The 14,374-nt window shown below is 39.4% G+C and overlaps 1 protein-coding gene across 3 annotated transcripts in view; it reads right to left on the bottom strand.

The window, feature by feature from the left end:
• WDR35 (WD repeat domain 35) overlaps window positions 1–14,374 on the bottom strand; it is a 44,374-nt gene that overhangs the window by 20,425 nt on the left and 9,575 nt on the right. For 2 of the 3 annotated variants that reach the window (XM_051615950.1, XM_051615952.1), the window contains 3 exons: window positions 11,688–11,873; window positions 10,682–10,714; window positions 8,513–8,573 (listed from right to left, as the gene is read on the bottom strand). In XM_051615950.1, the coding sequence (XP_051471910.1) occupies window positions 8,513–8,573; window positions 10,682–10,714; window positions 11,688–11,873 (280 nt within the window). The remainder of the gene's footprint in view (window positions 1–8,512; window positions 8,574–10,681; window positions 10,715–11,687; window positions 11,874–14,374) is intronic. The other variant, XM_051615951.1, reaches the window with a different exon arrangement.

Below are 14,374 nucleotides of genomic sequence, written 5' to 3'. Positions count from 1 at the left end.
TAATTATTCACAGACAACTGAGGGATCCAGTCTCCTCTGCTTCATTAACAGAATTAATAAATTCTATGTATTTGTTCTGTTCTTTCACTACCTTGCAGCTCTACATGCCATAAGAAGTAACGTTTTTATCCCTGAAAAAATCAAAGATGAGAATCTGCTGACCTGTGAGGGAATAGGGTTTCCTCTTGCTAAAATAACAACATTTTAGTACTAAACCTTAAAACGCTTTACTCCAAGACAGTGCTAAACAAATCCACAGCTTAAAGCCATGGGCATTCCTCAGGCTGACCAGCTGACTCCACATCTGACCCCACCTTCCATGGAGCCTAAACTTACTAATGGGTGCACTCATCAAAGGACCCCAATCTGAGAAAAATGATGCTCACATTAGCTCTGTTGTGATCCAGCAACAAGATGGCAACACATCTATGCTTCATCCAGAGGCATACAACCAATTAGGCATTTTTTGACCATGTCTAAGACTTAAACTAGTCATTGCTGTCAAAAACACACACACACCAACCCCAAGACATTTCCCTGCCACTTCTTGTTTATCAGCTCTAGCAGTAGCTTGGCCACAGAGAAAGTTGAATCAGTTCACTCATCTAACTGACCTGAAAATTAAATAAATGATTAATTAAAGTTAGATTAAAGAGAAAAATCACAAATGTTGGAGAGGGCAGGAAGGAGCAGCCAGCATGGACTATTCCCATTTTTGCAACACTTGGCTAAACTATGATTGTATTTTAAGCCAAATGCAAAATTGCAGGGAAAGGGATACACAGCACAAAGGCACAATCCTCAGGATCAGATGGATTCAATAACTCATCTGGAAGAGCAGTATCCATATGTGGGGACTGATGCTTTCACAAAATTGCCTGTATAGCTTAACAACTGCCTAAAGGTAGGACTCATGGGATTTCTTCCAGAATTGCTTCAGCATTTTATACTGGACAGTCATTAAACAAGGAAACACACACCAATCAAAAACAAACTGAAAAATCAGCGGAAAAAGAAACTAAAATCCAAGTCTAGACTGGACATTAGGAAATATTTCTTTATTGAGAGGGTGATCAGACACTGGAACAGGCTTCCTGGAGAGGTGGCTGATGCCCCAAGGCTGCCAGTGTTTACGAGGCATTTGGACAATGCCCTTAATAACATGCTTTAACTTCTGGTCAGCCTTGAAGTTGTCAGGCCATTGGACTAGATGATGGTTGTAGGTCCCTTCCAACCAAACTATTCCATTCTATTCTGTTCCCCTTTCTCACCTCAGAGCCCTCATCATGGGGCTACACTCTGCTCCTAAAATGCTTTCAGTCTTGGCTACATAAAAGCATAGCTTCAACACCAGGCAAGGATGTCCCAGCCACTCCAAGTTTGGGCTGTTGATGAGGCAGAGCAGGAAGGGATTTATCCTTTCCTTTCCTAGGAAAAGTGCTGAGGAAGATCTAGAATCCCTATCTTATACAGTGGACTTTATTTTAGCAATAAGTGCTGCCCACTGGGCATCAGTGCCCTGCAGAGAATTCAGGCTCTGACTATGAAGCAGACAGAAAAGCACTGTAAGTCAGAAGGAGACAGGAGATTTGGACCCTCCTCTGCTCAGCATTTCCACTGCACAGCAACTTTCCATACTAAACGTGGACTTCTTAAGAGTGCCTAGCTCCTCTCACTGATTTTGCAGCTATCTAACTGCAGTATTAACACCTCAATACTTAATTTTCAGACCTTGAAAATACGTATGGAAGAAATTTAAACAGGTGACTTGCTTTTCAGTGATCAAATACTGAAAAGGATTAAACACTCCATCCCATCAAACATGCTAACATGTGAAACAACTGCCCTTAAAGTCTTCACTGGCCCTTCTTTCCTCACCTCATTTCTCTTCACTGTTCCTTCATAAAACCTCCTCCCTGAAGGAGAGAAACTTTATTTCTTGTAATTCCAGAAATCTGGAATAACCTTCTGCCATGTCTGTATTCCATCCACACTCACTCTATCTCGCTTCAACACAGATAGAAAACACCTGCTCTCATGTCTAATCTTTAAAAAATAGTGGATGGAAAAATAAAAAAAATAATGCATGACTTTAATACTTCACAGCATGAAAAAGCTGAGACAGTTTCTAATATATGAAATAGGAGATAGAAGCACCAGAGAAGTAATCCCACCTAAATCCAATGGAAAGGAAGCAGTCTGACACAGACACACAACTAAACTGTTGCTTTCATACAAGCAAGTTACAGGCTGCTCCTGAGAAACTGGGATGAACTTAGTCTGATCAATAACATCTACTGAATTTTAAAGCTTGATTCAAATGTCTCTAGAAGTGTTAGCTCATAAATAGGAGAAAAAAATCAGACAGCAGCAGGGACAACTGAACATCACATGGGACAACTCATGAATGACCACAGTTGACAGAATACAAAGAAATACTAAAAAATCAGCTACAGTTTACTTCAAATGGTCCAATTTTAAGCAATCCAAGTGCTGTTTCAGATGTAGTTCAGTCATCCTTGTTAAGGTGTCCAGAAGGGAGGTGAGACACCTGGGCATGACTCCAGCACTCTGCTTTTAATCCAACTGGAGGCTGATCAGGCTGTTGGATGCACTTCGCTGGGCGTGAAGACACACGTGTGAAAGATAACTCAACACTTCACTGTGTCACTGCTCCTAAGCACATGGAAGAAGATGATATAATCCGGCCTGAGTGACATTTTCTTAGCAGATACCATCTGTTGTGTTTCCATTAAAAGGTATTATATAACAAGACATTTAACCTTCTGTAGTTCGGAGTTATTCAAGAAGGGACTTGGACAGCAAGCCTTGGAGCCTGTCAAACAACAACAGACTGAACTGTGTACAATACTTTTTGTACCCTCCTAGGATGGAACACAATAATGCTAGACAATGGGGAGAAGACTAATTTATGGGCTGGCAAACACTAGCTATTTTGAAGGACCCTAAAAACAAGGAACAGGAAAAACAGGAAGAAAAATGATCTTGGATAAAATAAAGAGTTAAAAGAAAGCTTACTGAAGGAAAAAAAAAATCAGTGAAAAGAAAAATTGGCTTAATCCTGGCTCAAACCGGGACAGTGAGGAAGAGCTTTAAGGTGTAACTATCCATCAATATCTAAAGAAAGTTGAAGGGATTGCCTTTCACCAGATAATGACTGATGAATCCTTTTCTGCCATCATTAGCAGAAGCAAGCATTAGAAAGCTAATGACCTTTTTGAACTATTGGCTTAGAGCCCAACTACATAAGACCAACATCTCTTGGGAGTGAATCAAACACTGCACATTGTCACAATCACTTTGTCATTTGGAGATGAATAGCACTTTGCTGAAGCAACTTTATAAAATGTTATGCATTGACAATTGGTACAAATTGTGCTTTGCACATATTCTCAGATGCATTGTTCAGATGCTTCATCAGCTACTCAGCATCCCTAGATGCTGAGCATCTTTTTTCTCCTCTATCAATTTCCTGCCAGGTAAAAGCCCAACAAACCTGCAGGGCACCAAAGTCTCAAGGAGGAGTAAGATCTTTATCCTTAGTGAAGACAGAGATGACTGCCATTCCAACAAGGGGCAGTCTGGTAAAGAACAAAGATAGTGCAAGTTCTATAGAGTAAATAGGCTCCTGGGATGCATTAAGAACAGTGTGTCCAGCAGGTCAAGAGACATTCTTTTCCCCTCTACTCTGCCCCAGTAAGACCCCACCTGGAGTACTATGTCCAGTTCTGGGCTCCCCAGTTCAAGAGGGACAGGGATACACTGGAAGGAGTCCAAGAGAGGCTACAAGGATGATTAAGGGACTGAAACATCTGTCAAACAAGGAAAGGCTGAGAGACCTGGGGCTGTTTAGTCTGGAGAAAAGAAGACTGAGAGGGGATCTTATTACAGTCTATCAGCAGGGGGGGTGTCAAGAATGGGCCAGTCTCTTTTCAGTGGTGCCCTCTGATAGGACAAGGGGAAATGGCACCAAGTGACAACACAGGAAGTTCCACCTCAACATGAGGAAAAACTTTACTGTGAGGGTGATGGAGCCCTGGGATAGGCCCAGAGAGTCTCCTTCTCTGGAGACTTTCCAGACCCTTCTGGACACGTTCCAGTGTGATGTGCTCTAGGTGATCCTGCTCTGACAGGGGGGTTGGACTTGATGATCTTCAGAGGTCTCTTCCAACCCTGGGATGCTATGATTCAATTTGCAGTAATTACAACCAGTCAAAAAACACAGTTCAGACTCAGTGGCAGTCAAGAGCAGTTAGGAGCACACAGATACCAGGTGCTCTGTTGAGGAACATCCTACTGTATGAGAAGGCATTTTTGGTAAGATTTTATGAAAATCAAATAAAGTAACAACCTAGGTGTTTTTAAACCACTAGGACACATAGAAGTCTGAAACAAGAACAAAAATCTGAGTTCAAAACAAAAACTACCTAAGCAACTTATTTTCTGGACAGAACTCAATGCAACAATTACTAAAAAGACAATAGCCTGAAAAACTGTTTTGGTAGAAACAAAGAGAAAGAAAAAGAATTTCACAGACAGGTAATATATTTTTCATAAGACAATAACACCCCCCCATTTACCTTCGGTAAGAGGTAATTTAACTTTTGTACTGCTCATATCTTAAAACTATGGATTATTCCTCTCACCTGATAATGGATTTAAAGCTGATTGTTTTCCTTTATAAACAGGACAAAAGGCCAGTGATCTTGCTAGAAATGCTGCACCAACTGGAAACTAAAAAGAACTTAGAGAAAGGTCGTCTTTAAGGTTTTACAAGGTCTTCTCTCAGCAAGGATAGCCAGCTGCTTAAGATCAGCACCCTGTCAAACTGGAACAATTCTACTTTCTACTGCCAAGAAGCTCCAGCTGGGCTAAACAGCATGATGTGCTGTATATTAAGACCTTGACTATGTACAAGTGTCTACACCTCATACAAACTGACCTTATGTTATAAATATTTCGACTTGCTCTATAGAGTTGTATCTTCAAAGGTTACCCAAAAGGAAAGCAACTATGATAAAACCAGCACGATGTGTTCCAAAAATGTTGCATTCATAGGGGTTTGCTTTTCCACTTTCATCCTCAATCCCTTCTGCAAGTTTGGTGGGCTAACTTTAAAGGGAGTCTTACAGATGCGTACGTTAAAAACAAGCTTGAATCTTTGTGTTTACTAAACAGCAATGAAAGACTTGCTTGTTGTGTTTGAACTACTGAGACTTCAGAAATTTTTCAAGACTCAAAAATGCAAATATTTGTAACCTCAAATATTTGCCTGCCTGTGAGGTTTGAGGCTATAATGCCCAGCAGTTTCACCAATGAACTCACACTGGGAATGATGATTGTAAATCTATGCACTAAACTGATCCTCTGACCCTGGAGGGAACAGAAATAGGCTGCAGAAAGCTTAGTTAAGCTAAAGGAAGAGAAGCTTTTTCTACATTGTTTAATCTCTTCAGCACAATTCAAACACAGTTGGAACAGCAGCCTTTGTCAGTTAAACAGCATCTCTCTTTAACTGTTTGCAGTCACTAGAGAAGATTCTTTCCCTCTGCAGGAGATGGGCAGTAATGCAGGATGATAAAGCAACTGATACCTTTGTTTATGACACAATTAAATGAAACTGTCACAGATGGATTTAGAAAGCTCACATAAACAGAACACTGGAAAATGCAAAGAAGAGTTTGAATGCAGAGTTAGAGGTGTACATGCACAGCTAATTTTGACCATTTGAGTGGGACTGGTCTCACCTAATTTTAGACGTTTCTGACTGAGATGAGCTGGTTGCCCTGGGCTTCTTTGTAGCCAGTGGAGAGCAAAAAGATCCCTTTCAGGAATGATTCACTGAACTTATTTTAGATCTCTACCGTAGCAATGAGATTAATTATTCCCTATAACTCCCCAAATCCGTGCTCTTACCGCCCCAATCCCACCTGTCAAGTCCACGAGACTAGTAGGCAGATACAGCAGAGACATCTGATCAGGAGGGGAGCAGGACAGGGGGGCACACAGAAGATATCCCACCCACGCCACTACCACCCACCACATCTTCAGTGCTCAGGTTTTGCAGACTTTTTTTTTTTATCCCTCTGGCCACTGCAGAATTCTTGGTATTGAATTCTCTGGGTACCTTATTCCTTAAGGTTCTGATGTGCCACCCCTGTCGTGAAAGGTGGGGACAGGGCATCCAACTGACATGAACAGAAAGTACCAGACTAAAACGTACCACAACATTTCACACATATTCCCTAGGACAAAGAAGTTAAACTCATTCATCAGAGCAGGATACTCTTCATTTTAATTATGATCTACTATGTATGGCATGAATTTCATAGAATCATAGAATGGTCTGGGTTGCAAGGGACCTTAAGATCATCCAGTCCCAACCCTCTGCATGGGCAGGGACACCTCCCACCGGACCAGGTTGCTCAGAGCCCCATCCAACCTGCCCTTCAACAATTCCAGGGATGGGGCAGCCACAGCTTCCCTGGGCAACCTGGGCCAGGGTCTCACCAGCCCCATACTGAAGAATTTCCTCCTAATGTCTGACTATCACAGAAAAACTGAACAATGTTAGGAAATGACACCTACTAACTTAGACAATTTATAATAAAACTGTTTAGTAGCACTGGTTGAGGAAAAGAATAATCTTTATGATCTCAAATATTTCAGCTCTTTGGCTGATTTTTTTCCTGCCTGTGTTCTTCTGTGAATTGTTGTTACCTCCTTGTCTTACAGTTCTCCACCTTACTTTCCTCATCATTTCTACCTTACCAAAACTTTGCTAGACACTTTTTCCATCTATTTTATCAGACAGATGGCTGTTTGTTTATCATTTAATATTAACACCAAGTATTAATACTGTGGCTTGGAACTACTCTAATGAGATTAGTTTAGATTGAAGTTAGTTTTTGCAGAGAGGATGAAACCAAACCATGAACCCCTGGCTCTAGGAGGCAATTTACAAAAACAACAAAAAAAAAGCTCATGAGGTTTCTTGTCATAGTAGCTCTTTTTGGCAAAGGTAAGGAAAAGATTTGGTTTGGTTTGATTCAAAATTAAACCTAATTTCTGCAGAACAAGAGCATCTAAGTTCCAAAGCTATAGAGACGTATTAAGCAGACACCTTTCAATTAGTAATGGGGAGGAATTTTTTCAGGTTTATAATTAACAATCTGGTTTTATCCATAACCTGTTCCAATATGGCTATTCTCCTCTGCTGTATCAACCATGCCCAGATTATTTTTTTCCTGTAAGTATTTTAGTGTGCTCAGAAACTACTACAGCACTGAGCACAGCAGTGTTGTAGTGTATCCCACCTTTCTAACGCAGGGGGATCACATTAGATGTCTACTGCTACATATGACCATCCTTCCAGCTAGGAGGTTCTAAAAATAAGTATGGAGCTTCCATTTAAATAGCTATACAAGTAATTTAGACTTTCAACAAAACTGAAAAGCTACTCAAAGAATCAAGCTTCAAAGAGACAACTGCTAATGGGGTTGTTGGTGCCTCTTCGGGATCCAAATTAGATCTATTTGGGTAATGAACAAAAAATAAAGCAAAAACCAGAACAAACAGAAGGGAACTAATTAATCAAAAAGCTGGTCAGTTTTTCTGCACTTCCCTCATCTGTTGGAATGGAAAAATCAATTTTTCTGCTCTAGTAAAAATCCCAGAAGACAGTGGTTTGCAATTACTTGGCCATGTTCTGCACCACACCTGCAGTAAACAAGCAGTAGGGAGAGCCTGGAATTCAAGTCTGTTTAAGATTTGGGGGTATTTTTGCCCTTCTCTTAGAATCCACTGGCTATTTTCTTAATTTGTTTTTTAATTTATAACCTGAAACTATTTAGATAAAACAACTGTGAAGAAGATTGTAAGGAAAAGATAATATCAACACTGAAATATGAGAAATTGATCTTTAAGAGATCTGGGAAGCAGCAACGTGTTATTTTTAAATGAAACCCTAGATCAAACTATTTCAAGTGCTCTGAGAAGCAGGACCCTCTTCAAAAAAGAATATTTTCTTAAAAAAGAGGTGAGTTCCCACTGTTGTGAAGGAAAATATGAATCACCAAGAACATCCATTTAAAAAAAAAAAAAAAGGAAAACTAATTTTTATTAAAGAAATACATATACTGTAAATATTTTGTATTCACTGGAATAATCAGTTTAAGTTTCAATTTTTACAAGGAATAGGGCTGGTTTTATAAGCCACTGCTTTTGTTAAGGGAGTAATTAATAGGTCATTTCCAACAGAAATTACAGTTCACACCATGGGAAACCCTGATCACATGTTTATGACATTTAAGGAGATTCCAAGTAAAAGTGAGAAGCCAATATAAGATCAGTTATAATCACGCACAGAACAGGAGGTCACAACATTTGGATGCAAGGGGTGTTACCACACTGTTTCACTGAACAACAGACTTGCAGAAGAAACTCATTACAAAGAAAACACAACAGAATAAGACTATTGCAAGTTGCTTACCAATATCAATATATTTTGGGTCCAAGGGAGTGCCAATGGAATTGCAGAGAACCAGCACATACTGCATGGAAATAAAAGTAAATGTCATCACTACCACATTTTTTTTAAATTAGGAAAATATACAAGGTTTGCTGTGAAAGTGCATCACATGATCCACATTTCACACCATGTAGTGCTGGTCAGCAACAGAACACAGAGGGACCATGACTACAGTGAATATAAAAGAGCATAAGCATGAGAGTAATGAGGTATTTTGCCCATTAGCACCATGAACAAAGCCAAGCACAAACCAGGAACACGACTGGCTGCTTTACATGAAGGAGCAAATCTACCAGACAAAATGCAACGGGCAGGATGTCCTACCAGCAGGGTAGACAAGCAAGACAGTGTCTCACCCTCTGCTCTGTGGGGCACCCCGTGTACAGGGATTATTTACTAGCATCATTCTGTGATTCTGTAACACACCAGCAATTTCTCAGTGACTCAAGTCTGACCTCGCTGTTTGTGCAAAGGATGATCTAATGAACCACACCAGACCCCCTCAGTAGCTCCCAGAAGGTAGTAGCTCCCTTGTTCTAGCCTTTGCAGCCTCCATCTTGAACATCCAAGAGGGGTACCATGTGGGGAGAACTGTAACTAAGACAATCCCTCCACCTTGCAGTATCACAAATACTACAAAACTGATGAGCTCTGTTAGTTTTGCCCTTCTTGTGATCCTGCTGGGGAAGGCTCTGATAGCACAAATACCTCAGACTGGTCTGTTGATCTCAGGAAGATGCAATTAAAATTGGCCTAGACACCACTGCTTCGTTGTTGCTGCTGATCTATTTTTTTTTTTTTCAGATCTAAATTGAGAATTAAACAGCTTTTTGATGATTGCACAGGGAAATAAGGATGACCTGAACACCATGTGTGGAAATTAAGTAGCAACTTTACAGTAAAGTCTTTAGATTGAGAAAATAAAAAAAAATACAGGGTTGCCAAAACTTGAATCACCTAAGAGCTGGTATATCCTGACTCTCCAGGAAGTGGAAGATAATTCTTTTTTATAGCTCTTTCACCTCCTGAACAATTCATGTAATTGTGGTAGCAGGGAACAGCAACTATCCCTTTAACCTGACTGGTGGCTTATTAATTGCAGGAGAATGGCAGAATTTAGGTTTTCAGCTACTATATGAACACAATTTTTCTTTCAAAGAAAAAGATCTGAACAAGGATTTCTTTTAATGAAATATTTTTTCTGCTTCTGCCAACAATAAATACCTCTCAAAAATAGTATTTGTATTACTTTGTTCATGAGTTAAACTCTCCACCAGCAATCTCAAATATCCCTTCCAAAAAACATGTTAAGCCTCAATCTCTCTGTAGAAAACCAGACCTGGGTTTTTAAACTACTTGTTATTTGTTTCCATAATGTTTGTATTAATTTTTCTCTGGTAAATTGTCCCAACGCTCACTCTCTAATAATTTTCTCTTTTATGCCCTTTGTACTAATTTCTGAGACTCTAAATCAGTAGATCAGAGACTGCCAAGGGGTGATGGAGCAACCGTGTCCAAGAGAGAGGCTGTATGAGCTACACAGGGCAAAGGGGTTTGGATGGTCTTATTTAATCCAAGCAGAAAGCTCAAGCCTTGCTATGAGTATCAAGCTTAAATCTTCTGTAACTTACTGACATTCACATCTGCTTGCAACACCTTTAAACAGTTCCTGCTGAAATTGGTCTTTTTTTGCCCCACCAGTTATTGCTGCACATTTTGCTGCCTTGAAATCACAATTCCAATGACCAAAATCTATTGCAAAACAAACCTGTTTTTCAGAAAGCAACTCAAACTGCTACCCAAAGGATAAGCTTGCTCACTTCACCTCCTAAAAGCTTCCCACCCACGGTGTTAATAATTACACCAGAGCCATTTCAAAAGGAGACTGAAAGATGCTTATTCTCTGTACTTTCCTGATGCTAAAATTAAATCACTTTTCAATGCTCAAGAAAGTTCCACTAAGTCCCAGTGTTTGTTTCCTTTTTCAAAAATACAACCCAGAAAAATCTCACTTTATTGCACTCAATTTCACCACATGGTTTTGGCCATGTACCCCCCATTTTCAGCCCATGGGACAGGACATTATTTATTGCACAATCAAGCATAACAGCACTAAAGCATTTTTGTTACCGTCGCACCAACTGACTCCGTCTCATGCTCCTCCTTTGGAAGCAACATACATGTGATACAGAGGAGAATTCAGAGGTGAACACAGGAAGAAAAGAATGGGTAACAGTTATCACCATCATCCTAACTGTACATACACTCAGAGGCTGAGGGAGCTGGGGCTGTTCAGCCTGGAGAAGAGGAGGCTGAGGGAAGACCTCGCTCTCTACAACTCCCTGAAAGGAGGCTGTAGTGAGGTGGGTGTTGGCCTCTTCTCCCAATTAAATTATGAAAGGAACAGAAGTATTTGGGTCAAGCTGTGCCAGGGGAAGTTCAGATGGGATATTAGGAAAAACTTCTTCACAGAAAGAGTGGTGAGGCATTGGAACAGGCTGCCCAGGGAGGTGCTGGAGGCACCATCCCTGGAGGTGTTCAAAAAACAGGTGGATTTGGTGCTTCGGGAGATGTTTTAGTGGTTTAGTGTTTAGGCTGATGGTTGGACTTCATGATCTTGAAAGTCTTTTCCAATCTTTATGATTCTATGATTTATCATATCATTTGGCACTATATTTAAAATAAGTAAATAAACAAACTGAGCAGTTTGGAGTAACATGGGATTTATAACACCTAAAAAATTCCTTCTTTTTTCTTTTTTTTTTCCACTTCTGACTGATTAAGTATTTGTTACCACTCTCATCTTCTCCTGCTTTTCAGCTCTTCTTTGCAGACCTGTTCTAAATATTTCTAAAGAAATGTTAATCTTGCAGGCTGCAGTTTTCATTAAATTACTAATAGCTCCTAGAAGGTAAAATGGAGGCAGTTACTTCATTCTGCACATTTTTCTTACTACTTTTGTAGTTTGTTGGGGTTCTTTGTTTGTAAACACTGAGCCTATTCAAGTGCCATTCTGTCAAATAACAACTGAGCAACACTCTCTGAAACAGATTCAGTATTTTACATTTCATCTTATTCTGCCTGTAAAGCACTGACCCGTGGAACCGAGCGCTTCAAGTGAAAATTAAGACTTTACCTGAGGTTGATTTTCATCTGCTTTAGTTGCTAAAACACAGAAGTCCCCATAAGTTGTTATGGAGATCAAGCCCTTGACATATTTCACATACTTCTCATTGTTTTTTGTGTCCCAAAAGACCACACAGTATTCTGGACGATCGGGTCGGGTATACGCATAAACAACCGTATTGGAGCAGTAACCCCACTGCCAAGAGAGACAATTTCGTTAATTTTGTTATCAGAAATCATAAGAAATCAATAATCAATTGTTCACAGCTATGAAAGAGTTAATTTCACACACACAATCAGTCTTCAATATTCTTTACCTGCCAAGTGATGTGCCTGTTCATTAAAAGAATGTGAACACAGCTTGGGTAGTAAGCTATTTGCATGACATTAAACTGGCAAGAGCAGCTTTCCCATCACATAGAGTAACCTATCAAACCAGAATTGGAGCATCAACCTCAAAATGTGACAGGATCTCATTTCCCCTTGTTTCTTCCTTGTTCAGCAGGAGCATAGAAATACCCACTGTGATGACGGGTTTTGCCATGAGAATGCTTGCTCTGTGACTACTGATTTGGAAACCCAAAGATCACTTCTCAAGGGAAGTATAATCAACACATCAAACTGTGCAATTCCTCAAGCAGACAAAAATAAGCCATTATATTAGAGCACCACAATGACTCACATCACTTCTTCCATATTAGTAACATGAGAAAAAACCTCCCCTCCCCCCAGAAGAAAGTAATTATTCATGCAGCAAGTAGAATAAAGCAGAAAATATCTCAGAAAGGAGGTGACACTGACAGACAGCTGAGATCTAAACTAAACCACTTAAGGATGATGATGCAACTGTAGAAGAACTAACAGAATTCCATGCATCAGCCTTTCCTAGAGAGAGAAGAGAGAGCTCATTGGAGAGCTGGCCAGAAGGGTTGCCACACCAGATGGAATGAAACCAAGATGATAACCTAAAACATCAGTAAAAAAAACTCTATAAATCTATAAACTGAACGGTAATTAACTGTCAAAACCCAACGGTTTCGATGGAACTGCAGTTCCATGGGAATTCCAACACAGTGCTGTGGAGCACAGCCAGAGGAACAGGAGGGGGAAGATGTAAAACCTGCTATGATTCTGCAGATCACAAATCAGCACAGCCAGCTTTCACACAAGGTAGATATGTAAAAAATATATATAAAATAAATAATGGAGTTAGATGGACATGGATAAATCAACACACTGGATAGTCATGTTTTTAGCCCTGGAAGTTGTATCTCATTCATTTATTATTTTTTATTACTATATTTCAGAGAGGAAAGAGGCATGTGAATGAAGATGACCCAACTGATGTGGCCTACTTGGATTTTCAAGAAAATCAAACCTATTTTGGATAAAATAAATAAAAATAAAAGGATTGGGAAAAAGGCAGGTTTTGACAACCGAGAGCACTTCCCACAGGATCCTCCTCAGAGATGCAAACTGGAGCTTATACTATTCTGAATATTCAAAATTGATATGAAAGCAGTAAGTTATGAGGTGGCAAGTCAGTAAACTATAAATCATGTTTTCCAACTCTAAAACTGATTTCAGTAAGTGGCAAAGGACCACAGGATGCTGGACAAGGAGGATTTAAACTGAAATCCAAAATAGATTTAAACACCAGAAGAAATCCTACTAGAGCTATAGATTAGTATTACAACTATATGTAAGTATAAATTAGTATTACAACTCCAAAAAGATACCATGTAGACTATGACTACTTTAAAAACAGATCTGCTCAACTGATAGTTTTTACTGTCCCATCAATTCAAATCCCCCTTTCTCTTACTATGGAAATAATTGAAAAACACAAAAAACCTGATTATTTAGTAGACTGGTAATGGATACCAACATTTCATCTCCAAGTCATTAATTCCAATCCAGCCTAAATTAATGACAGCTTTGAATCACTGCTATTTAATGGCTGTCACCTTTTGGAATATCTAGTTCCTGAAAGGGAGTAGCTGATATAATCAGAAGGAATATGGTAGTAGTAATGTGTATTATCATTCACCATTAAAATATTTAACACAGAAAACTACAAGATAAGATTTTATTTGCTGCAGAAATAACTTGATTTGAGCACAGCTTTCTTCCACTCTAACTATGTGAAAGGAAAAATAAAAGAGAGAGAACTTACACATGCAGTTTCTAAAACTAGGATTTCAAAACATTATTCATTTGCAATCTGTGCCAGATCTTGAAATGTTCATGGTCTCACAGACACTGAGGAGTTTAAGAAAAAGCAATAGGCCTGTGTTCCAGCTGTTACACATTTTGCAGAATAAACATTAGGTAGCATTTCCTGCAAGACTAATTTCCAGCTCAAATTTCCAGAGTCTTTTCCAGCAGATTTACAACAAACTATCTGAGAATGCTTCCTAGCAGATCTGTGTTTATAACTCCCTGACCAATGATTTTTCACAACTGAGTGGAAGAATACATTTCAATATAGCTGCAGCATGGTCCTCAAATTACAGTCCCTGTCTCTCTCATTAATCACAGTGGTTACACAGTGATGATTAAAGAACATATCCTACACTGAGGAAAAAAGTGTAGAATACTGTATACTGGACAGTCATCACTATTTGTTATTAAACTGTAAATTCAAGTGACATAGTTTTAAGTCTTTAAAAAAAAAAACACAACAAACATATAGTA

The sequence above is a fragment of the Apus apus genome, chromosome 3 (genome assembly GCF_020740795.1).
Source record: "Apus apus isolate bApuApu2 chromosome 3, bApuApu2.pri.cur, whole genome shotgun sequence".
NCBI classification, from domain to species: domain Eukaryota; kingdom Metazoa; phylum Chordata; class Aves; order Apodiformes; family Apodidae; genus Apus; species Apus apus.
Note: the sequence above shows the minus strand (reverse complement) of the source record. Positions and strands in the feature narration are given on the sequence as shown.